Genomic DNA, 26,744 nt, shown 5'->3' with positions numbered 1-26,744 from the left:
CAACTGGTATGGTCACACTGAAATTTCCTACATGTGGTATAGTTGTCATTTACTGAAAAACTTAAACTATGAGAGAAATCTAGTTGATAGAAATGTTGCTTTACTAGGAAATGAGAGTGCCATTAGAAGAAAGTAAGTAAGGCCTGGCATTAAAGAAAATTCAACTTCATCATAACTGAAATTTAAATCCAAAAAACTAACAGCAATTTCTCCTGGACATGGGCTGACCAATCTTGGTGTCGTATCATTATTGTCCAGTTGCTTTAGTTAATAATTAGGGTACAATTCTCCAGGTGTTTCTATCCTGAGGTATTTGTGAATATGGATAGTTAAGCTTTTCTTCTACAAAGGCATCACATTTAAGCTTGCTTCTTTCTCTCCTCTAGAAAGTCTGGAAGTGTGCTCCAAATAGTGACAAACAATAAATGCTGTTCTTGTTAACAAAACTGACATATTTTAATAAATTAATCTAAAGATGCCACTTTATATTTGACATTTTAAAATCCACTCATTCAAAAGATGTGAATATCACTACAAGACCAGCATTGATTCATCATTTCTATTTGCTCGTGGGAATCTGGTGCTGGGTTCTCCCTTGCAGCATCTATTGTGAAATACCCTCGAGTACTGTTAAATGGGCATATGTTCAAATAAAATATCATTGGCACAAGCGGTCACATATTATTCATACAGACTGTGCAGTGTTGAGAGGGCTGGAAATGTCTTGTCATATTAAAATTTGATTTTTATCTCAAGGGAAAGTGCATGCTGTGATTGCTTTATCTAGCACCAACAGAACAGGACCATTAGAAGAGTTGAATTTACAATTATTATAGAATTACTGCAAATGCAGGTGCATGTTGCTGTACAACAGCTTGTATTTTGCAGCAAGACAAAAAGTTAAACTGGAATAACAAGATTACATGCAGTACAGAAAGTTTCTCCTTTGATATAATGTCTTTTTAATGATCAGACTACTGTACTAAAAATCTGTAATTGAGGAAGGCTGTGTATTTATTTTGTTAAATGCTGATTGATGTCAGTTTGTCTTCAGTGTTATTGTTGTTGAAGGGAACAAGTGAAGAATTAGTTTGCAACAACAAAGTTGGTGCTGGAGGAGTTGATTGAGGTAACTTTGTACCAGCATGGTCACTCTTCTGTTGTTTTGGTACAGAGTGATCTGCTGCAACCTGGTGCTAATCCCTGACTCCACTTCTTGTTTTACCTTTCTGTGACCATAAGCTACTTTGTCCTTCAGCAGGAATTCTGGGATAACCCTTTGCTGCTTCCTCTGGGTCTGGTTTTGATAAGCATGTTCCCGAACACAGCATCTGTTGAGAATTTGTCGAGCTGGGCCTGGCAGAGGCCAATGTGTTTTTCCTCAAATTTCCTTTCTCTTTTAAATGTTCCAATGAGTGTGACCCTCTGGTAACCAGGAATGTTTCTGTTCCTCTGGGAGCTATCTTTCCACTCTGTGAGTTTATCTCTGTGCACACAAAGGCTCCATGACGCTAGAAAAGGAAACAAATTCAGCTTTAACAAGCGGAACACAAGCATCTTGTGGATGCAGCTGTAGGCTGAGTTCATTTATTAGCTCAAGTGCTGGCACTCACTTGCTTCTTCCACTCCATTGGCTGTAAGCCGTGGCTCAGTTATCTACGGCCAGCAGATAATGGATATTGTGTCAGCTCAACTTATTCATGAAATTAAACAACAATGGAAAGTTTGAAATTTAGAACTTGGCTTTGAAATGACCAGAAGAAAAGAAGCCTTTATTTTCTTACAGTTTGAGCACTTTTGCCATTTATTACTCAATAGCATGTGACTTGAAAATTACATTATGTATGATTGTCACAATAGGATTTCATATCTTGCAGTAGGAATTCCCATGGAAGCTATTCATTCTGGTTATTTTGTAGGTTGTTAAATGTATAAATAAATTTTGATTATCTTTTGAGTGTATTTCACCTAACTGGAAAAAGTACACTTTTTAACAGGGTTAAACCAGAAACCTGCTCGTAGGTTACTCTTAGGGCAACTAGGAAATGCGTGCTAATGCTGGGATCAGATTTTTCTCTGGAGAAATTTGGGATGATTTGAATTTCTGTTTTACCATGTTACTGGAAGTTGTAATTCTATATTTTACACATAAGCTATACATAGTATTAGGTGTAAATTTTGTTTATTTAGCTTCTCAGGATTTTAATAGTGTCTGTCAGCTGATAGTTGTAAAATCTGATCATTCTATGTATTTCCTTGCATTCAACATTGGTTAATAATACTACAAGCAGACTTACTGATATTTAGATAAATTTAGCAAGATATGAGATTTCTACAACAAAACTCTCATCATTAACACCAGTCCTAAATATATCACATACTACCTACCACTTTGTGGACAGAATAACTAGATTAATAAATTCTGTTTTAATCATTAAACAAATCCAGTGGATATTAAACATCTAAATGAACAACATACAGCACAAAACCTACAAAATTCATCAATCTTAAAATATAAGAAATGATAGATGTGCCTCAAGCACAATAACATTAGCTGCTACTTAACCACAAACCATAAGACATAGGAGCAGAACTAGGCCATTCAGCCCATCAATTCATTAAACAAAACAATTCTTTGAACATTGTAGCTTCTAAGGTAAAATTATCAGCCATCCAAAGAGGTTTTGACTTTTAGTTCTAATAATAGTAACACTGAAGATAGTGACAAATAGTATTTAACTAATTTGCTATTTATTGTTTAGGATTTAGGTTATAACCATATAACTTTACAGTATGGAGGGAAATAGTGCATTCTGTCAAATCTGCATTAACTTTTTGCTGCAATAATTTAGCATTATATCATCTCCCTACCTTTCTTCCCAGATCCTCTTATCACCATATTTAAATACGTCCTTACCCGTTTCTGTAAAGGTGGTCTTCATCTCAATTACCCCCTGTGAATCCATTCTGTTACAGCAATCAGTGTAAATAATCTTGTTTGATACTCTTTTCTCACTCTCTTGGAAGCACCATTCAATAGATAATGTGTCATCATTGAGCAATGGATCAATGTTCTTGTTACACTCACCGTGAATGGCCAGTTAAGAATATACAGGCCTGTTTATACTTGGATGGAGTACACCTGTGAAGATCAGGTGCTATAGGCTCTCTGCCAGAGAAAATAGATAATCCAACCGGTAAACTAAGTTCCTGTCTTGGTCTCATTGTATATGCTTAAAATTATACAAATAAATTTTCCCCTCAGAAAGAGAAAACAGCTTTATTTTAATTTTTTTCTTGTCTATATCAATGAAGTTGGCTTCTCATTTTTGCTCTTGAGACCATTTCTGGGCACGAGCTTGGTGAATATGTGTGTATACTTTCAATGGCGTTGATACTCTCTATGTGAGTTGCCCAAAACTAATTTTGTCGTTGTGTTTGCAAATACAGATTGATCTTGATCTCTTTGCTTCTACATCTAGCTGACAAAACAACAGTAATTGTGTTGAGTAAATTGGAAAGGATCAAACTACTACACTAATGGGGCTGATGCACTTTTGGAAACATATCGATGTTAGTTAATACAATGTTGTACATTCTTTCAGTAAGATCAATGGGCAAGTGATTTAAGAAAATAAATGTGCTGGACTGCCTACTTTGGATGAGGATTAAAACTTCAGCTGATGAGACTGAAATTTGCCTGGAATCATCCTGGAATCCTGGAATTTGCTTCACAGATTCTTCCATCTTGCTACCTCTTCTCCTTTAAAATGATTTTTAAAGCCCCTGCTTTTGAAGCTTGCAGTTATCCATTCAAATATCTCACTTGGTTCATTCTCCAATTGTGTTTGATAATGATAAGGTAAATTTGCCTCAGAATATTTACAATAATAAAGGGGCTATGTAAATACTAGCTGTATACTCCACGATGCAACAAAAAGAAGCCACACTTAGTGTGGTGCCAACATTTGCTGGGATTCCTACTGCTTTTATGTCCCACCCTGCGCACCACTTACCAGCATTTAGTACTGTAAGCAGCATTGTCTCCAATGGATCTATTACTTTTGTAAACAGAAACAATTTCATCCTTGTATGAATGTGTCTGCCAAACTTATCAGTTCTTCCTAAAAAAAATTATCAAACAGCACATTTCATGCTCAATCTGCTAAATGTGAGCTGTGCTCAAGATGAACATAAGTACTGGTGCATGCCTATCTCCTGAGAATAGCCTAACTGTAAAAACTTTGTGGTGGGATCAATTCAGAACATTGAAAGGACACACTTCCTGCTTGAAAACACCCACTTGGTATTGAAAAAAATATTGAAACACTTCCATGTTAGAGAATTGTCAGTATACATTCTGCTTCAGAAAAAATAAACAAAGTCTGGTATTAAGGAGATAAATGCTAGCTTACTGGAAGGGTCAATAGCACACTAGTACTGTTTCTGTTAAACATCAATGCTTGTTTGACAATATCTTTCTCTCAATGTGCTTAATTGTCTTCAATATTTTAATTTTAGAACAATATGGAAAGTTGCTTACTCTCTCCCTACTTTACAACTTTTCCTTGGCTATTCTTCATTTATGCTTTACAGCTCTGCTCTTTGCTTATACTGCCAAGGCCAAACTGTTCAATTCATATTGAATTGGTCCAACCAAGCAGAGTTCACTGCCAAGAAGGCCCACCAGCGCCTTTACTTCCCAAGAAAACTAAAGAATTTTGGCCTGTCCCCTAAAACCCTCACTAATTTTTATAGATGCACCATAGAAAGCATTCTTCTAGGGTGCATCACAACCTGGTATGGAAGCTGTCCTGTCCAAGACCGAAAGAAGCTGCAGAAGATCGTGAACACAGTGCAGCACATCACACAAACCAATCTTCTGTCCGTGGACTCACTTTACACCACACGTTGTCGGAGCAGTGCTGCCAGGATAATCAAGGACACGACCCACCCAGCCAACAGACTTTTTGTCCCTCTTCCCTCCGGGAGAAGGTTCAGGAGCTTGAAGACTCATACGGCCGGATTTGGGAACAGCTTCTTTCCAACCGTGATAAGACTGCTGAACGGATCCTGACCCGGATCTGGGGCGTACCCTCCAATTATCCGGACCAGCCTCTCGGTTTTTTTGCACTACCTTACTTCCCATTTTTCTATTTTCTATTTATGATCTATAATTTAAATTTTTAATATTTACTAATATTAACTATTTTTAATATTTTAAATATTTAATATTTGTAATCCAGGGAGTTTGGAGCGCAGAATCAAATATCGCTGTGATGATTGTACATTCTAGTACCAATTGTTTGGCGACAATAAAGTATATTGGGAGTCCATGTTGAGCTTATGGTTAAATATATTAAACTGCTTAGCCATCAAAGAGGTTCTTCAGTATTCTATAAATTTCCTTTGAGGTAGCTTTTATACATACTAAAATAATATTTAACATACAGTAGCTTGTGCATAGAAAGTATAACTACAAACTTTGCCTTACCTTTCCTCTGATGGGTTCATTTGGATACTTTCTTGCATCATATTGGTGAATGAAAGATATGAATTCTCGATAAACCCTTCGTGGAGACACTAACGCACTGGAATCCACCTGTGGAACTTGGTGACAATTTCAAGAAATAGTAAATTCATACCAACACAAAACAATGTGACAATCAAGATTCTGCCTTCCTGTCACTAAATGTAGCATGTCACTACATTTCTAAAATTGTCAAACAGGTTTTCAGTTTATTAAAAGAGCAGAATTGGAGAGTAATGCTAGGTGATCATACTGAGTTTCACAAATTGTTACAAGACGTACTATTTCATGACAAAATCTGAATGTTAGTTCAACTGGAGTTGTACTATCTCGTTAATTTGAGGAGATTCAGTATGTCACCAAAATCTCCTGTGAATTTCTATCGATGTACATTGGGGAGCATTCTAACTGATTGCATCACAACTGGTATGGAGCCTCCTAAAGATGACAAGAGACTGCAAAAAGTTATATACTCAGCCAGCTTCATCTATTAATTAATTAATCAATTTATTTATTTATTTATTTGATTTCTTGCAGCCAAGGGAATGAAAATCTTTATGTTGAATCTCCATCACATTACACAAGCAATAAAGAGGGGAAATGTGGGAGGATATTACCCAAACACTAAGACTGTGTACATGATTGTTTTGTATACATGTATGTACAGTCAGATACAACATAGTCAGATAAGCAATCAAGAGGTACAGGAGCCTGAAGACCCAAACTTAATGATTTGAGAACAGCTTCTTCCTCTCCACCATAAGATTTTTGAATGGCTCATGGTCATTAGCTCATTATCCCTATTTTTTGCACTATTTAGTTATTTTGTCATTTATAGATTTTTATGTCTTTGTAAGCAAAACTGCCTTAAAACAACAAATCTTTGCATCATATGTCAATACTAATAAATATGATTCTGATGAGAAATTTACTTCAAGATTATTATAGGTCATAGAGTCAAAGTACAACACAGAATCATGCCTTTTGACCTACTTAATCTATGCCAAAATATTTAAACTGCCTACTGCCATCGACCTGCACTGGGACCATAGCCCTCCATACCCCTACCATCTATGTACCTATCAAAATTTCTCTTAAACATTGAAATCGAGCTAACATGCACTAAGTTCCACATTCTCACGACCCACTGAATGCAGAAGTTTCTCCTCATGTTTTCCTTAAACTTTTCACCTTTCACCCTTAACCCATGATCTCTAGTTGTAGTCCCACACAACCTCAGTAGAAAAAGCCTGCTTGCATTTACCCCTCATAATTTTGTATACTTCTATCAACTCTTCCCTCACTCTTCTACGTTCCAAGGGCTAAAGTCCAAACCTATACAATCTTTCCTTATAACTCAGGTTCTACAGAACCGGCAACATTCTTGTAAATTTTCTTGAAACTCTTTCAATCTTATTTACATCTTTCGTGTACGTAGGTGATCAAAACTGCACACAATACTCTGAATTAGGCTTCACCGACATCTTATACAACTTCAACATAATATCTCCCATTTTCAGCTCTAATCAAATATACATTCATGAACATAAGGGTACTATACATTCATGGTCTGAGTTTTCCATACTCCTCTTCCCTATTCCCTGCCTTTACTGCCCTACAAATCAACATCTGCAGCCTGCAAGCATATGTTGTCATCTGCTACCATTGTGAAACTCTTAGAATGTTGTAAAAATAGTGTTAGTCAGAAAGATAGGCTCATGCCTTTAGAATTTCTCATACTGATCTCATACTGCTCTTGATATTTTTGAAGGAATTTTTTTCTTTCCACCAATCTTCAACTGTTGTCCATTTTTTTCTTTTCACCCCCTTCCTTCTTTCTAAGACTGAATGTATATTCTGGTTTTCTTTTCCCTCTCAGATAGTTCTAAGCCTTGCCCCAGGCCCTCCAAATCTTCTCTAACAACTCAGCCTTAAATACTGTTATGATAAACTGCTGACCACCTCTATTGGCATCTTGCAAGTCTCTTCCTGAAGGGGCTTAATCTTTCCTTCTCATTTACCTCATCCTCATCAATAGATTACCACTCTTTCCAATTATTCCTCACTCCAACCATTCTAATTTGAAAAAATTCATCATACTTGGGCAGCACCATATGTGAACACCAGCAAAGTAGATGTCATGTTTGCCTGATAAGCAGTAATTTATTAAATAAGGAAGCCTTTGGATGTCCTGAGGATGCAACATAATAGCTACTACTTGTGAGATAAAATGGGTATATTAAGCATTGATTCATTATTATTTAATGTAGCATGTAAAACAAGTTTAGTTAATTATTTGTGGTAAATGCAAAACTAACACATTCGTATTACAAGTTATTTACAGAATAAACTTTGTTTTCGATGATGCTGATTTCACATCTTTCAAATTGATTTTTAAATCTTTATCAAACATTTATTAATTATATATATTTATATATAGGCATCCGTTAGTCTCATGAGACCATGGATTTGCACCTTGGAAGGTTTCCAGGACAAAGTTGTATGGAAGACCAGCAGTTGCCCATGCTGCAAATCTCCCCTCTCCACGCCACCAATATTGTCCAAGGGAAGGGCATTAGGACCCATACAGCTTGGCACTGGTGTTGTCGCAGAGCAACGTGTGGTTAAGTGCCTTGCTCAAGGACACACATGCTGCCTCAACCAAGGCTCAAACTAGCGACCTTCAAATCACTAGACGAACGTCTTAACCACTTGGCCACGCGCCAACACAATTATAATAACACAATATTCATATCAGATTTAAGGCTGCCAGCATGAAATTGCAATACCACATTAGAACTGCAAGAGTTTCTGCAGATGCTGATAATCTTGAATAACATACACAAAATACTGCTGGGATTCAGAGAATCAGGTAGCATCTATTGATGGGAATAAACAGTTAACGTTTCGGCTGATAAAAGGTCTCAGCCCAAAACGTCGACTATTATATCCCTCCAAAGATGCTGCTTGACTTGTTGAGTTCCTCCAGCATTTTGTGTGCCGCATTACCACATTATTGTCAACAAAATCAAGTCTGCCTTGTTCACAACGTCCTTACCACACTGCAAATAAATAAATTGAATAGATCTATTAGGTGCAGAGAACGTAAAAGTGGTTTGTCCCAATGAATACACAAAACATGATTTTCTGAATACATGCCAGAATTTAACAGTTAGGTTATTTCCTGTGGATCTGTGAAGAAAGGATTAAGATGCAAAATAACTGGAAATGCACTTGGGATATTTCACCATCAGTTTAGTTTTACAGTCTGCCTTCTGGTTTCAATCATCAGAAGAGAATGTTTTCAGCTCAATTAAATGATCATTGACTTTAAAAAAATCTTTTTAACTTATTCATTCAGGAATTTCATTTTACTACATAATGCCTCCGTTTGCATATTGAAAGCAGTGTAACATTAAAATAGCATGACTGAATGGTAAACAAGACTTATGTTTGATTAGTTTTGCATAACTGTCTGGCATTGATTAGATTAGTCGTGTTGGAATTGTTTGCTTTGCAGCAGAGAAGGCTGAGCAGACATTCGACAGAAATATAAAGTTATGAAGGACTCAAAATAAAAGTGAGTAATGAAGACTAATAGGCGGGCCCACAGAGCTGTGCAATTGGTAGATTAGGAGGAAATTAAATTTAGTATTTTCACACATATGCTGATTGGAATCAAGAACTCTGAAAAGCAGGTAAGACAAAAAGCTATTTCCACAGAGATACTACCCTTTGAGTAAAAAAGTTGCCCCTCAAGTTTCTATTAAATCTTTCCTGTCTCATTTTAAAAATATGCCCTCTAGTTCTTGATTCCCTAACCTTGGGGGAAAGAAAGCTATGCACATTCACTCTATGCCCCTCATGATTTCATGATGTCCTGAAAAAGGGACTCAGCCCGATACATCAACTGTTTGTTCAATTCCATAGTTTGACCTGCTGAGGTCCTCCAGCATTTTGTGCATGTTACTTTGGATTTTCCAACATCTACAGACCTTCTTGTGTTTATGACACCTACTCAGCTGATCACAATCCCTCTGTAAATCCTGATTACTTTTACTGTCAGCAACACCGTATACTGTAGTGCAAATTGTCCAATTCATTGGTATGGGTGACAAATGGCAAAGGACCTAGCCCCAACCGTAGGGAAATACCACTAAATATCGGACTTCAGTCCAATAAGCAACATTTCATCATCATCCTCTGCTTCCCACCATCAAGCCAACTGCATATCCAACTAGCTAGCTCTTCTTGGAACTCATGCAGTCTAAATTTCCATGACAACCTACTATATGGAACTTATTACTCAAGTCCATATAGATGGTCTACAGCCTTGTCTGGAAAGTAACCTCAATTTGAGGCACACTCCTTGGAGCAGGTAGAATTCTACTCAACCCAAACTTGGCCACCTTTAGTCATTTCGTCCTCACCCTCAAATACCCTCATCACTATTCTTGGTTTCTTCTTCAAAAACCTCAATAAAACTTATGAGACATGATCTCCTATGTACAAAGTCGACCTGACTTGTCTTTCCAAAAGCGTGTACATCTCATTTCTCAGAATCACCTATAGTATATACAGTACCTACCATAGACGTTGGGCTTATTGGTCAAGTGGATTTGGATAGTGGGCAAAGAGGTGGCAGGTGAGAGTAACATTTGACTTACAGCATTTTACTGGGTTTTCTTAAGACCTTAACAACTCTCTAAAGAAATCTCTCCTTCCTTCAGTTGAAAATAGCAACTTTTTACCTGAGATAAGGGCCTTTGGTTTCAGACATTCCAAGCAGAGGAAATGGTATCTTAACATCTAATTTGTCAATCTCTCTGCAAGTATAGGGCCATCCAAAGTCAATTCCAAAATCACTCTAGTAAAACATGGTTTTATTACCCCTCAATTAATGATGGAAACTGAAAATTCCTAATGTCTTTCAAGTCTTAAGAACATCTTGTACAATTGTAGCAAGAATAGCTTACTCTTTCATTCCATGCCCCTTGCAAAACGTTCAGCAAACCATCTTCCTTCTCATATCTCATAGCAGCTAACCCAGATCCCTCTGAGCATTGACATTTTCAATTTGTCATAATTTTCAAAGAATTACATTTTTCTGTTCTTGCTCGTAAAATTAAATCCTCACTTCCCCATGTCATATATATGCATCCACCAAATTGTTGCCCAGTCTCAGTATCCACTTGCAGATATTATACATGCTCTTTATTGTCCATTTTTCCATCTAACTTTCAATTGTCATTAAGTTTCACTCTTTAACCTTCCTTTGTCTACTTATGTACATTATTGATAGTTAAAGTTCTTATGCTAACTTTTAGATGGCACCAGTGAACAATGATTCCTCAGGCAACATCTTCCAGATAGTCAATTATTTCAGTTTCTCTACATCTTCTACTTATTCTTTTTATCTCAATTTTATTTTTGAAACTGTTGGGGCCCATGACTTACAGTTTGTCATTAGGTTGAGAGAGTTAGCACTCTGCTGTCCCTGAGAAATCTCCAGGAGAGAAATGCGAGCTCAAACTACCATGACGAGAAGCTCAGAGACGAGATGAGGGGCCATGATCAACTACATTTCTCCCCCATTAAAGCATTGAGGTAGATGGAAACATCGAGGCAAATGTAGAGGAGAGCCAGCAGTTCTCGGAGAGGCCACTGGTTCGAGTCGCTATCCTCGGAGGGCCCACTGGTTCGAGTCGCTGCCCTTGGAGGGGCCGCTGGTTCGAGTCGCTGCCCTCGGAGGGGCCGCTGGTTCGAGTCGCTGCCCTTGGAGGGGCTGCTGGTTCGAGTCACTGCTATCAAAAGGGCTGCTGGGTCCCAATGCTCTCTGAGCTGTTATCAAAATTCTGAGGTTTATGGATTGGACTGTTGTTCACACCCACTGTAGTACATTTTGGTCTCTTTCAGTTCTATGTTTTTTTCTGTGCTTTCACCCATTCCTTCTTGTTGCCAATTGGTGGGCTGGGTTTGGGGAGATCCGTTAGTTTTTGTGCGAGAGGGGAGTTGGTGTGTTTGGGGTTTGTGGGTTTTTGTTTCATTTTCTTTCTGTGCGGTGGAATTGATGTCTTCCTTTCAATTACTTACAGTATATGATTTTCTGTATTCTATGGCGATTTGGAGAAGACAAGTTTCAGAGTTGTATCCTGCATACATACTTTGATAATTAAATGAACCTTTGAAAATGTCCCATTTGTTCTGTTTTGCCCTTCCAATTAGTAAGTCAAGTCAAGCCACTTTTTATTGTCATTTTGACCATAACTGCTGGTACAGTACACAGTAAAAACAAGACAACATTTTTCAGGACCATGGTGCTACATGAAACAATACAAAAACTACACTGAACTACATAAAAACAACACAAAAACTACACTAGACTACAGACCTACCCAGGACTGCATAAAGTGCACAAAACAGTGCAGGCATTACAATAAATAATAAACAAAACAATATGCACAGTAGAGGGCAGTAGGTTGGTGTCAGTCCAGGCTCTGGGTATTGAGGAGTCTGATGGCTTGGGAGAAGAAACTGTTACATAGTCTGGTTGTGAGAGCGCAAATGCTTCGGTGCCTTTTGCCAGATGGCAGGAGGAAGAAGAGTTTGTATGAGGGGTGCGTGGGGTCCTTCATAATGCTGTTTGCTTTACAGATGCAGCGTGTGGTGTAAATGTCTGTAATGGCAGGAGGAGAGACCCCAATGATCTTCTTAGCTGTCCTCACTATCCGCTGTAGGATCTTGCGATCCGAGATGGTGCAATTTCCGAACCAGGCAGTGATGCAGCTGCTCAGGATGCTCTCAATACAACCTCTGTAGAATGTGGTGAGTATGGGGGGTGGGAGATGGACTTTTCTCAGCCTTCGCAGAAAGTAGAGACGCTGCTGGGCTTTCTTTGCTATGGAGCTGATGTTGAGGGACCAGGTGAGATTCTCTGCCAGGTGAACATCAAGAAATTTGGTGCTCTTAACGATCTCTATGGAGGAGCCGTTGATGTTCAGCAGAGAGTGGTCACTCTGTGTCCTCCTGAAGTCAACAACCATCTCTTTTGTTTTGTTCACATTCAGAGACAGGTTGTTGGTTCTGCACCAGTCCGTTAGCTGCTGCACCTCTTCTCTGTATGCTGACTCATCATTCTTGCTGATGAGACCCACCACGGTCGTGTCATCGGCGAACTTGATGATGTGGTTCGAGCTGTGTGTTGCAGCACAGTTGTGAGTCAGCAGAGGGAACAGCAGTGGACTGAGCACACAGCCCTGGGGGGCCCCCGTGCTCAGTGTGATGGTGTTAGAGATGCTGCTTCCAATCCGGACTGACTGAGGTCTCCCAGTCAGGAAGTCTACGATCCACTTGCAGAGGGAGGTGTTCAGGCCCAGTAGGCTCAGCTTTCCAATCAGTTTCTGAGGGATGATTGTGTTGAATGCTGAACTGAAGTCAATGAGCAGCATTCGATCGTATGTGTCTTTTTTGTCCAGGTGGGTTAGGGCCAGTGGAGGATGATGGCAATGGCGTCGTCTGTTGAACGGTTGGGACGGTACGCGAACTGCAGGGGGTCCAGTGAGGGAGGCAGCAGGGACTTGATGTGCCTCATGACGAGCCTCTCGAAACACTTCATGATGATGGATGTGAGTGCAACGGGAGGCAGGACATTGAAGACTTCTTTGGCACGGGGACGATGGTGGCGGCCTTGAAGCATGTAGGAATGACAGTGCTGCTCAGGAAGATGTTGAAGATGTCAGTGAGAATCTCTGCTAGCTGGTCTGCACATCCTGTAAGCACTCTGCCAGGAATATTGTCTGATCCAGCAGCCTTCCATGGGTTGACCCTGCACAGGGTTGTCCTCACATCGGCCACGGTAAGACACAGCACCTGGTGATTTGGAGGAGGAGTGGTCTTCCTCGCTGCCACGTCATTTTCCACCTCAAAACGAGCGTAGAAGTTGTTCAACGCATTTGTTAGGAAGGATCACCAGCACAGGCAGGTGGTGTTGCTAACATTCCACTCTTCCCACAACCTTTCAACACTAATTTTACTTTCTGTGATAACCATATCAAATGCTGCATATACCATATTTATATGTCTTCTTTTAGTTACCACATTGGTTACGTCCTCAAAAAGAAAACGGACACTTACCAATCATAAATACTGCTTCAGTAAACAATGTTCACTCTCCCCATCATTTGACTTTCTAAATGCTTTGTTTTCATTGTCATAGAGTCATAAAGCATCAACCAAGATGCTCCTCCAAGCAAGTCCTATTTGCCCCTATTTGGATCAAATGCTTCTAAGCCATTCCCATCCATATACTTGCTCAAATGTCTTTTAAAAATTAATGTACCTGCCTCAACTACTTCCTCTGGCAGCTTGTTCTATATATGTACCATCCTCTGTGGAAAAAAACATTGTCTCTCAAACCCCTATTAGGTCTTCCCCCCTCACACTAAACCCATGCCCTCTAGTTCTTGATTCCTTTATCCTGGGAAAAAGATTGATTGGATTTATCCTTTCGATGCTTCTCACAATTTTGTACATCGCCGCTCAGTAATCTACAGTACACTCCAAGAGTCAGAGCCTTTCCAACCTCCACCTATAATTCAGTCCCTCAAATCCTGGCAACATGCTTATAAATTGTTTCTGCACTCTTTCCAGTTCAATCACATCTTTCCTATAAATGACCAAAACGAAACACAGTTGTGTGCAGCACAGTGTGTAGCAACAGTACTACAGCACTAGTGATTTGTGTTCAATTCCGCCTCCAGGTCTCCGGTCCCCTCCCACAATTCAAAGATGTACGTGTCAGTAGGTCAATTGGTCACAAGGGTGTAATTGGGTGACACAAGTTCATTAGCCCAGAAGGGCTTGTTACCGTGCCATGTCTCTAAATAATAAAAAAACAATACTCCAACTGTGGCCTCGCCAGCATTTTGTAGAACTGCAACAAAATCTCTCAACTTTTATATTTCTTGTCATGACTGATGAAGGCCAGCGTTCCAAATGCCTTCTTTATTACCCTGTTTACATACTTACATGGAATGATGTACCTAAGCTCCATGCCCTTCTCTTCGGATTCTAATTTTGATTCTGATTGTTCTACAGCACGTCCCAGGGTCCTACTTGAAAGTCCTACCTTGATTTGACTTTCCAAAATGCAAAACCTCACACTTACCTTAATTAAACTCCATTTGCCATTCTTCGCTCTCCTGCCCAGCTGATCAAGATCCCCCTGTAGGTTTTGATAACCTTCACTGTCAATGATCTCACCTCATTTAACATCATCTGCAGACAAACTGACCACGCCTTGCACATTCTCATCCAAATTGTAGAAATGGACAACAACTAAAGATGGGCCCATCATCAACCCCCAAGGCACTCAATAAGTCATGGGCCTCCAGTCCTGCGAAACAACCTTCTACCATGTAATCTAACCTTTCAGGGAAGTCTACCATGTGGCGTCTTTTCAAAGACCTTACTGAAATCCATAGAGACCACACTTACTGACCTGTCCTCGTTGACCTTCTTGGTCACTTCATAAAGAAAAACAAGCAAGTTCATAATATATGATCTCCCAAGCACAAAGCCATACTGACTACCCCTAATCAAACTCTGTCTTTCCGGATGCATCTTATCCCTAGAATCCTCTGAGTACTGGTATATAGTTCTTTGCAACACTTATTAAACAAAGGCAGAACATTCACTTAACATTATGGTTGTCCTAGCCTATATTAGGAAAGTTAAAATACCCAGTTAAAATTAGAACAACTTATTATTGTTGTAATTTCCGCAATCTCTCTGCATATTTGTTCCTCAAATTCATGTTGACTCTTTTAGGCCCTTAGTAAATTGATAAATTGGTGAACTATTGTCACATGTATCAAGAGACAGTGGAAAAACTTATCTTGCATACCATCAATGGAGATCATTTCATTACAACAGTGCAGTGAGGTTGTGAAGGGAAAACAATAACAGAATGTAAAATAAAGTGTAATATTTCCAAAGAAAATGCAGTGCAGGGAGACAACAAAGTGTAAGGCCAAAATTAGATAGATTCTGAGGTCAAGAGTCAATTTTATCATACTAGTGCAGAACCTTTTCTATGCCATGGGCCCCTACCATTAACGAAGGGGTCCATGGGCGCCAGGATGGGAATCTGTGCACTAGTGGACTGTTTAATAGTCTAATAACAGTGGGATGGAAGCAGTTTTTCAGCCTGATAGATCCCCAACACAGTGATTATCCCCTTATTTTGCACTCACCTATAAAGCCTCACTGAATGATCCTTAAGTAATTTCAGAGTACTATTGTGATGCTCCCCTCAATCAAAAATACAATTCCCTTTCCTCTCTTTCCTCCACCACTATCCTGCCTAAAGTACATGCATCCCAGAGCATTAAGCTGCCAGTCTTGTCCCTTCTTTAGCTGTGCTTCCATAATGGCTCTGATATCCCAGTCCCATGTGGCTATTCACAATTTAAATTCATCCAATTTACATGCCAGGCCCCGACACTGAAATCAACAAAATTTAATCCTGAAGATTTTTCACACTCCTTGCTGTGCTCCTGCCTTTCTATCATTCAACTTGCTGTCGCTGAATTCAGAATCACTTTCCAGTCTCGCATTTATCTCCCTGCAGTTTAGGCTCCCACCCCCAGGCCAATCTAGTTTAAACCCTCCCAAGCAGCACTAGAAAATCTGCCCACCAGGGTACTGGTCCTGTTCCAATTCAGGTGCAACTCATCCCTCTTGTACAGGACACTTCTGCTCCAGAGAGATCCAAGTGGTCTAAAAATCTGAATCCCTGCTCCCAGCACATTTATTCGCCACATTATTCCATTCTTACCCTATCGTGACATTGGAAGTAATCCAGAGATAACACTACCCTTGAGGTCTTGCTTTTTAACTTCTATCTTGCATCCTATATTCACCCTGCTGCCTCATCCCTTTTTCTACCTGTCGTTTGTGCTGACATGCACAATGACTTCGTATACTCACCCTGCCCCTTGAGAATGTTCTGCAGCTCCTCAGAGAGCCCAGCACCAGGGAGGCAACACAAGATGATGGATTCCTTTTTTAAGCCACAGAATCTCCTGTCTCCTAACTATCAAGACTCCTATCACTGTTAATGCTGCTCTCAATCACAGCTCCTTCTTTTCCTGAACATTTGCGTTCGCTGCATCTTCCCGCTGCCATTACAGTGATAGAGTTCCTTTAGTACTTTCCTACCATCTGATCAGCCTCCACATCTCACACATCATCCTCCACAACTTCCGCTATCTCCAAGGGGATCCTATCATTAAACATATCTTTACCTCCTCCCACCCCCCCCCCACTTTCCACAGGGATCACTCCCTCCACAATTCCCTTATCCATTCGACCCTCCTCACTAATCTCCCTCCCGCCACTTATCCCTGCAAGTGATCATACACCTCCTCCCTCATCTCTATCCAGGGCCTCAAACAGTCCTTCCAGGTGAGCCAACACTTCACCTGTGAACCTACTGGGGTCTTCTATTGTGCCCGATGCAGCTCCCTCTACCTTGGTGAGACCCGTTGTAAACTGAGGGATTGCTTTGTCGAGCACCTCTGCTCCATCAGCCAAAAGCAAAACTTCCCAGTGGCCAGACATTTTAATTCTGATTCTCATTTCCATTCTGACATGTCAGTCTTGTGCCAAGATGAGGCCACCCTCAGGGTGGAGGAGCAACACCTGGGTAGCCTCCAACCTGATGGCATGAACATCAATTTCTCTTTCTGGTTAAAAAAAAATTCTTCCCCCCCTTCCCACTCCTTGCTTCCTCTATTCCCACTCTGACCTTTCACATCTATCACTTCCCGACCTATCTCACTCTCCTTTGGTTCACTCTTCTCTCCCATCAGAGTCCCTCTTCTCCAGCCCTTGACCTTTCACACCCAGGTGGTTCCTTCTGGCACCTTCCTTCTTCCTTCTCAGTCGTGAAGGGTCTTGGCCCAAAATGTCGACAGCTTATTCATTTCCATAGATACTGCCTGATCTGCTGTGTTCCTCCAGCATTTTGTGTGAGTGCTTACTATCACTAAACTCCTATCTATTTTCAATCATCCCTGTTGTACCCCACAGCCAACCACAGTGCCACAGACCCAGCTAATCTTGGTATCTCTTGATCTATCACCCCCCTCAACAGTATCCAAAATGGTATACTTGTCTTCCAAGGGGAATGGACACAGGGGATTCCTGCACTCTCTTTGTCTTCATTGCTGGTGACTCAATTACCTTCTACCTGTACCTTTGGTATGGCCATTTTGCTAAAACTCCTCTTCCATAATGCTCTCAGGTAATTCTGTGTGTGTCTAGTTGCAACTTTAGCCCGCTTCGTGCAGTCAGACAGGAGCCGTAGTTGGACAGCCCACCCACAGGTGTACTCCCCAGGGATAATGGAAGCCTTCCTGATCTCTCACATCTTGCAGGGGAAGCATAACTGACATCCTGACTGATCTGAGACTAAAAGGGAAAATTAAAAACCTTCTTGCACCTCTGTTCAGCCCTCATGAGCCTCTGATAATATGTCATTGACGATAGGTTTTCCTCTTTTCTCACCTTAAAATGTAAACTTTCAAATCCAAGGGATTTATCAGCATCTCTCCCTCTCTCAATATTCCTTCTCCAAATGTATAAATGTAATTAGATCAAATTAGCTTCCTATTATTTGAGCCAATCATCTTACTTCAGTCAGATAAACTGCCTTTAATTTTTAACCTTTTGCTGTTTTCCTCTTTATATTGCTTTATTCACTGATACACTCACTGCTAAACGCTTCTAATTGCCCTTTGTCTGTCAAATAACTATTTTGCTTTTCAGCTCATCTGTTTAAATTTATAATCCTTTCCAAATTTGCAGAACATTCTCTATCTTAACAGAATAATGGCTTCCTTTGAAAATACATTGCTAGTATCTGCTTATTTAATTACAAATGAACACATTTTGTTTGGCGTTTAAGGCCTAATCTAAAGTTCAGACAGTTATTCAGATGCCTTGTGATGCTAGAACATTATTTTGAAATGACAAATAAAATTAATAACTGAAATAATTTTTAAATCATTGTATCTTGCCTCAATGACCATTGATAGACAAAGTAATTTCCTTCACCATCAATGCTGCCCTCACCCGCATCTCTCCCATTCCCTGCATGTTTGCCCTCACCTCATCCTCCTGCCACTCCACCAGGGATAGGGTTCCTCTTATCCTCGCCAACCACCCCACCAGCCTCCACATCCCACACATAATTCTCCGTAAGTTCCGCCATCACTGGCGGGATCCCACCAAGCACATCTTTCCCTCTCCCCACTTTCTGCTTTCCCCAGTGATTGCTGCCTACGTGACTCCCTTGACGGTTCGTCCCTCCCCACTGATCTCCCTCCTGGCACTGAACCTTGCAAGCAGAACAAGTGCTTCACCTGCCCCTACACCTCCTCCCTCACCAACATTGAGGGCCCCAAACAGTCCTTCCAGGTGAAGCAACACTTCACCTGTGAGTGTGTTGGGGTCATGTACTGTGCTTGGTGCTCCCAGTGTGGCCTCCTGTACATCGGTGAGACCCAATGCAGGTTGGGAGACCGCTTCACTGAGCACCTACGCTCCGTCCACCAAAAAAAGCAGGAACTCCCAGTGGCCACCCATTCTAATACACTTCCCATTCCCATTCCAACATGTCAGTCTCTGGCCTCCTCTACTGTCGCCATGAGGCCACACTCAAGTTGGAGGAGCAACACCTTATATTCCGTCTGGGTAGCTTCCAGCCTGATGGATGAACATCGATTTCTCAAACTTTCAGTAATGCCCACACCCCCTCCATTCCCCATTCCTATTTCCTGCTCTCACTTTATCACTTCTCTCTGGTGCTTCTCCCCCTTTTCTTTCTTCCATGGCCTTCTGTCCTCTCCTATCAGATTCTCCCTTCCCCAGCCCTCTGTCTCTTTCACCATTCAACTTCCCAGCTCTTTACTTCACCGTCTGTGCTCCGTCCAGCGGAATTAGTCCTTACTCTTAATAATTTCTCCTTTGGCTCCCCCCACTTCCTCCAAACTAAAGGTGTGGCTATGGGCACCCGTATGCGCCCTAGCTATGCCTGCCTTTTTGTTGGCTTTGTGGAACAATCTATGTTCCAAACCTATTCTGGTATCTGTCCCCCACTTTTCCTTCGCTAGATCGACGACTGCATTGGCACTGCTTCCTGCACGCATGCTGAGCTTAATGACTTTATTAACTTTGCCTCCAACTTTCACCCTGCCCTCAAGTTTACCTGGTCCATTTCCAACACCTTCCTCCCCTTTCTAGATCTTTCTGTCTCTACCTCTGGAGACAGCTTATCTACTGATGTCTACTATAAGCCTACTGACTCTCACAGCTATCTGGACTATTCCTCTTCTCACCCTGTCTCTTGCAAAAATGACATCCCCTTCTCACAATTCCTCCGTCTCCACTGCATCTGCTCTCAGGATGAGGCTTTTCATTCCAGGACGAGGGAGATGTCCTCCTATGTAAAGAAAGGGGCTTCCCTTCCTCCACCATCAACTCTGCTCTCAAATGCATCTCCCCCATTTCACGCAGATCTGCTCTCAGTCCATCCTCCCGCCACCCCACTAGGAATAGGGTTCCCCTTGTTCTCACCTACCACTCCACCAGCCTCCGGGTCCAACATATAATTCTCCGTAACTTCCGCCACCTCCAATGGGATCCCACCACTAACCACATCTTTCCCTCAACCCCTCTCTCTGCTTTCCGCAGGAATCGCTCCCTACGCGACTCCCTTGTCCATTCGTCCCCCCCATCCCTCCCCCACCAATCTCCCTCCTGGCACTTATCCTTGTAAGCAGAACAAGTGCGTCACATGCCCTTACATTTCCTCCCTTACCATCATTCAGGGCCCCAGACAGTCCTTCAAGGTGAGGCGACACTTCACCTGTGAGTCGGCTGGGGTGATATACTGCGTCCGGTGCTCCCGATGTGGCCTTCTATATATTGGTGAGACCCGACGCAGACTGGGAGATCGTTTTGTTGAACACCTATGCTCTGTCCACCAGAGAAAGCAGGATCTCCCAGTGGCCACACATTTTAATTCCACATCCCACTCCCATTCTGAAATGTCTATCCACGGCCTCCTCTACTGTAAAGATAAAGCCACGCTCAGGTTGGAGGAACAACACCTTATATTCCGTCTCGGTAACCTCCAACCTGATGGCATGAACATTGACTTCTCTAACTTCCGCTAATGACCCACCTCCCCCTCGTACCCCATCCGTTATTTATTTATATACACACATTCTTTCTCTCTCTGTCCTTTTTCTCCCTCTGTCCCTCTCACTATACCCCTTGCCCATCCTCTGGGTTTTTCCCCTCCCTCCCCCTTTTCTTTCTCCCTAGGCCTCCTGTCCCATGATCCTCTCATATCCCTTTTGCCAATCACCTGTCCAGCTCTTGGCTCCATCCCTCCTCCTCCTGTCTTTTCCTATCATTTCGGATCTCCCCCTCCCCCTCCCACTTTCAAATCTCTTACTTCAGTTAGTCCTGACAAAGGGTCTCGGCCCGAAACGTCAACTGTACCTCTTCCTAGAGATGCTGCCTGGCCTGCTGCGTTGACCAGCAACTTTTATGTGTGTTGCTGTTTACTTCACCTTATGATTCTTCCTCCTCTCCTCACTTTCTTATTATGACCCCTCATCTTTTTTTCCAGTCCTAATGAAGGGACTCGGCCTGAAATCTCAACTGTACTCTTTTCCATTGATGTTGCTTGGCCTGCTGAGTTCCTCCAGCATTTTGTGTGTGTCGCAAAGGTAATTACTCTTGGGATGTGGAAAGCCAATAACAAGAAGAGTTATAACATGAAAGCTAAAAGTATCCCGGGAGAGCAGCCAATTTTCTGGACCATGTTAATCATTACCCACCAAAGGTAAATTCCCACCCCATAATATCCCAGTCTAAACCCATTATCGGCATGGCTTCAATTAACTAGAGCCATGTTACCTTTTATCAGCTTCACAGGAATTAAAACATTAGGCAAAACTTGAAATGGTATAAAAGTGTTGCATCATGACTCCCGTACTCTTCACTCCTGCTCACAGGAATCTATATCAGGTTTACGCATAATCTACCCGTCAAAATTTCAGCGGTAAAGATGTATTAAGCTTCTCAATGCTTAATTTCATTTATTTATCTATTAATTGGGTTCTCTTCATCTAGTTTTAGGACTTGCATGAAGATCTGATCACATTTTAGATCATATTAATGCAGAACTAGAGAAAATTCCACAGGGTTCACGAACTTTCTAGCACCATTGTACACGTCAGAAGGATTCCTACTGATCATGAAGAAAAATGGCATCAGACATTTCAAATCAGCTCCTCATCACCCAGCAACAAATGGGCTAGCCGAAAGGTTTAGCCAAACCTTCAACAAGTCCATTAAAGCAATGGACAAGAAGGACATTTCTCTACAGCACAAGGTGGACAATTTCCTTTTTGTGTATCAGACTTCTGTTCACGCGACCTGCAGTGCTGTTCATGAGCAGGAATATGAGATCTTGCGTAGACCTCCTGAAACCAGACCTCTGGAGGTAAGTACAAAATAAACAGTTCAGCTAATTGCCAAGAGAAGCAGCAAGGAGCTTCAAGATGGACAGGAGGTCTGAGCATGTGATTACTGAGAAGATGAGTGGATACCTGGTAGGGTAGCTACAAGAAATGGACCACTGATGTACACAGTGGATGTTGGAGATCAGACAAGGAGACATCCTGTGGACCAGATATTACACGTTCAACTGAAGAACGCACTTAAGCTGACTGCATCCAACAAGATGGACACATTTCAGTCACCAGACTTGCCTCTCAGTGATGATGTCACTGACAGCAACATGACATCGAAAACTGAGAACGTTGTCTTAGACAAGACACTCAACAAACCTGATGCCACTCCCCAGGTCCAGAGGCACAACCAGAACGTTATCGTTGACCACTTCACTGAACTTCTAATCTATGATCTCCTCAGCCTCTGAGATAACCCTGAGTACATATACCTGCACCTCCTGTTCCCTGATCTGGTCTGTCAGGAGCTGCAGATGTAGTCATTGGGGTTCCCTGACTTCCCACATCTCATGTTCCTGATCAGGGCTGCTGTAGGGTAAACCTGTTGATAGGTTAGGAGGCTAGTGTGTGCCAGAGAGAGAGAAAGTGTAGGGGAGATACCACATTATGGTGTGGCTTATATTGTTCCCGGCACAAAATATTGGACAGCTTTGTCAGGAAACAATTCTGCATCAACAATTTTAAGACCTGAAAGGATTTTTCTGAAATAAGAGATTGCATGTTACATAGTTTGGAAACTGAAATGTTTGTGTGCATAAAATTTTCATGTGTGTGGTCACAATTTCAGTCATGGTATTAATACGAGAAAGCTTTGGCTCACTGTAGTTCCGTGAACAACAATGGAAAAATCAACTATAGAACAGTTATCAACATTCCTAGATTTAATCTGACAGATAAAAAATATAACAGAAGGCAGCAATTTGATGGAACAGTATCACTGCAGTACAGTATTCTGTAGAAGACCTTTAGAATCTATACACATTAAAAATAAAGTATTGGGTAAAAGCTTTTCCATGTTTTTGCCAATATTGAACAGGCGATGTGTAAATCAGACAGAAAGCACAAGCTACTTTCGCTATTATAAAGCATTACCAAGTGCCTCATTGAAATTTGAGCAGGATCGGCTGAGGTTGGTTATAGGTGAGGTTCAGGAGAGGAGAAATGAGTGGAAGGCCTTTGGGAGAAATTAGCACTGAGAAGCAGTATTGCTGATTGGAAGATGAAAAGGGAAAAAATATCTGGAGGTTCAAATCAGAAGAGAGCTCATAAAAATAAAGGAAATGTCCAAAGCTAACTATAAAGTAGAGAGAGACTATATATATCTTTTAGTCGTAAATGGGTTAATGGAGGCAGTAGAGGCATGATTATGAATGGAGTAGAAAATCTTCTGACAGAAGAGGACGATTGACGTCAAATACCTTGCTGAAGTTGTGATCAATGGGGACACAAGAGATTGCAGATGCTGTAATCTGAGCTCTGCAAGAACTCAGTGTGTTGAGCAGCACCTGTGGTAGGATGCAGTCTTCCTAGTGCAGGGCTCTAGGTGAAAATTCGATAATTCCTTTCCTCACACAGATGAAGCTCGACCCATAGAGTCCTTCCAGTAAATTGTTGATGCAGAAATTGTGATCAGTCTGTGGCCATAGATTGGAAGACAGACAATTAGTATTTGAGACCATAACCTTGGAGCCTGAGATAACAACTTTCCCAATAATCTGACCAGTGAGAACCACAGGTCCTCCAAGTTTGGATGATATACAGGTAGCTGTGCCAACTTGTGGCATGGAAGGATTGAGAAAGGTGATGGAAAAATGTTTGATGTTATCATTACACAATGTAAGCAAACCACAAGCCTGAAGATCTTTCCTCATGTCTTCTCTCATTCATTTATTAACGGATTGGAAGCCAACTGGTTACTTGATCCTTCAGTAAGTTTTATCAAAAAAATAATTTAGCGACAAGTAAAATTTCCGTTGTGTGTTGACTCCCACACAGTTTCTGCTTAGTTCTACAGTAAAACATTCATATCATCACATAAAGACCTATTGTACACATTCTGCATTTCTTAAAGGAGCACACGCCCAATACACGCCCATAACCACATATGTTACAAAGAACAGCAGACAAATGAGGAAGAGAAGCAGAACAAGGACTGAATATGGCTAATTCCCAAGGTCATGACACAATATTACAGATATTTAAGCTATGTTCAGATAAGTAAAACTTTATACAAGAGAGCCGCACCTCTACATTTAAAAAATGTGCTTCATAGGGGAGGATCTCACAGCTGTGAACACATTTCTGGACAATGACTGAATCAGCCATTCCCATTTCAGCTGTGAGTAAACCTTTATTTTCTGTGTCCAAAGGTTTGGGATAAGGTTTCTTATGTATAGGAACAATGGATCTGAATTGAAGGGAAATGCCAGTAGTTCAGAGACCGGACATCAGAATTTCCCTACATTGGTGCCAGACTGGGATTTCTGTGCATGCATTTGTGACTATTCCACTTGAATAACATGTTCACTGTTATACTTACTTGAATCCAGCCTAGAGTTGTTTTCTCATTTCAGTTAAGAAGAATAATATAAAGGATTAATATATGAGGCATGTTTAGATTATTTTTAATAAGTTTATTCAAATGTTTTAAATACTTTAAACATTTTAGTTTCTTTGCATAAGGCAATATTTAAAAAATATCTGACTGGTTTGATGAATTGATAATAGTTTGGAATATTTCTGGATGTTTTAGAATGTCTGAAACAGTCCCAGTGTTTTGACAGCTTTGTCTGCTGTCTAACTTGGAGGATAGCTTAGTCATTTGTAACTGCTTTTCCAGTTTTATGCGAGATATGTTCCAATCACCCAAATGATGTAATTTATTAAACAGTCTGTCTTCATCCAGCACAACCTTAGCAGGTGATGAAATAATCTATGCTTGAACTTTATTCAGAAAACAATGGTACATTGTTCTCTGAACCACACAATTCAGGACAACAGCCATTAGCACAAGAAAAGATGCTCTTCATACCCAATGCTCCTGAGCTTCAGTTAGCATTTCTGTTTCCAGTATTAGTCAGCAGGTAGCTTTTCAAAATGATTGGTAATTAAATAATAATTATCTTACATGAATTTCATGTTAGCTTTTTGGTGTAACCGTATACCCAGTAGAATTTTTGTTCAGACTGCCGAACTTCACCACATTTAGAATTGCTGCATGAGCAGACAGATGAAACACCCCATCAGCATGACTGGATTCAAATTCAGACATGGGAGATGAAAGGGAATTGTGCTAATTGATTTCACCCGCTCCCATTTCTAATACCTCTTCAGATCTCACTGTTTTGAACATATTGCAAGTTGCTATCGTCTTTGTCAGTTTTGAAGTGATATTGCACTTCTTTCATTATTATCCGTGCAACTTGTTACGTACAATTACAACAGGAATTCTGCAGATGCTGGAAATTCAAGCAACACACACAAAAGTTGCTGGTGAACGCAGCAGGCCAGGCAGCATCTCTAGGAAGAGGTGCAGTCGACGTTTCAGGCCGAGACCCTTCGTCAGGACTAACTGAAGGAAGAGTAACGTTTCAGGCCAAGACCCTTCATCAGGAAGTTAGTCCTGACGAAGGGTCTCAGCCTGAAACGTCGACTGCACCTCTTCCTAGAGATGCTGCCTGGCCTGCTGCATTCACCAGCAACTTTTGTGTGTGTTACGTACAATTACTATAGTTTACGGGGAAAATAATTACATTGAATAGGTAAGTCACCCTTAAGACACCAGCTTACCTATGCCTGAACAAGGATATTTGTTTGGATTACATCCATGTCTTGTTTGTGGATTTGGTTTGGAGACAAAGTTCTGGAAATCATGTCTCTGGGTGCTTTCCAAGCTGTAACTTGGGATGTGCTGCATCAGACTGGGTGTTTCATGCACCATCCACTGAAACTTGAACAAAATGAGGTTACTGCAAAGTAATGTTTATTATTCTTCCTTACAGATGTGCTAAGGCCACTCCTATTTACACCATGCAATGTTCCTGCACTCTGCCTACAGACCTGCTAACACGCAAATGCTCGAATGACTGGAAATAGGAAATGAAGAATTATGTTAATCCTTGTATCTTTCTCTGATGTATAAATGGTGCAATTTTGATCCATGACCTATCACAACATACACTTTATTGATGTTGTCTCTATATCACTGTTTCTCTTCAATTTCTTCCTGTCTGTTTTCACTTAACTTTAAAATTAAGGACAAGGCAATTGGATTTGAATTGACTGTAAAATATAACTGATACCAGTATAATTTACTAGCCTTGCTTGATGAAATACTTGAATATTTACCTACCCTTTGAAAAATAAAATGTATATAATTTATTTCTATCATATCTTTGATGTTATCTTTCTGTTTATAATTTGGATTTATATTATCTGGACAGTATTTTAGATAATTTTATGAGAAAACTCCTTAAACAATTTCAGTTTATAGTCATAAACTCAAGTTGTTTTTCCTTTACTCAAAACTGATTCTCATCAAGGTGAGGTTCATGTTGCTTTTACAACCCAGTTTTAGATAAACCTCATTTAATGTCTCTTTGTTT

At 40.8% G+C, this 26,744-nt stretch overlaps 1 protein-coding gene across 1 annotated transcript in view; it reads right to left on the bottom strand.

Moving 5' to 3' along the window:
• Positions 1-338: 338 nt before the first annotated feature.
• The window catches only part of LOC134351146 (uncharacterized protein C2orf73-like), a 37,886-nt gene continuing 11,480 nt past the window's right edge, over positions 339-26,744 (bottom strand). The window contains 3 exon segments of the mRNA XM_063057261.1: positions 339-1,511; positions 5,495-5,610; positions 25,930-26,089. Coding sequence (XP_062913331.1) covers positions 1,023-1,511; positions 5,495-5,610; positions 25,930-26,089 — 765 coding nt within the window. The 3' untranslated portion in view covers positions 339-1,022.

The sequence above is a fragment of the Mobula hypostoma genome, chromosome 8 (assembly GCF_963921235.1).
Source record: "Mobula hypostoma chromosome 8, sMobHyp1.1, whole genome shotgun sequence".
NCBI lineage: Eukaryota > Metazoa > Chordata > Chondrichthyes > Myliobatiformes > Myliobatidae > Mobula > Mobula hypostoma.
The sequence above is the reverse complement of the archived record's forward strand: the minus strand, read 5'-3'. Positions and strand labels throughout refer to the sequence as shown.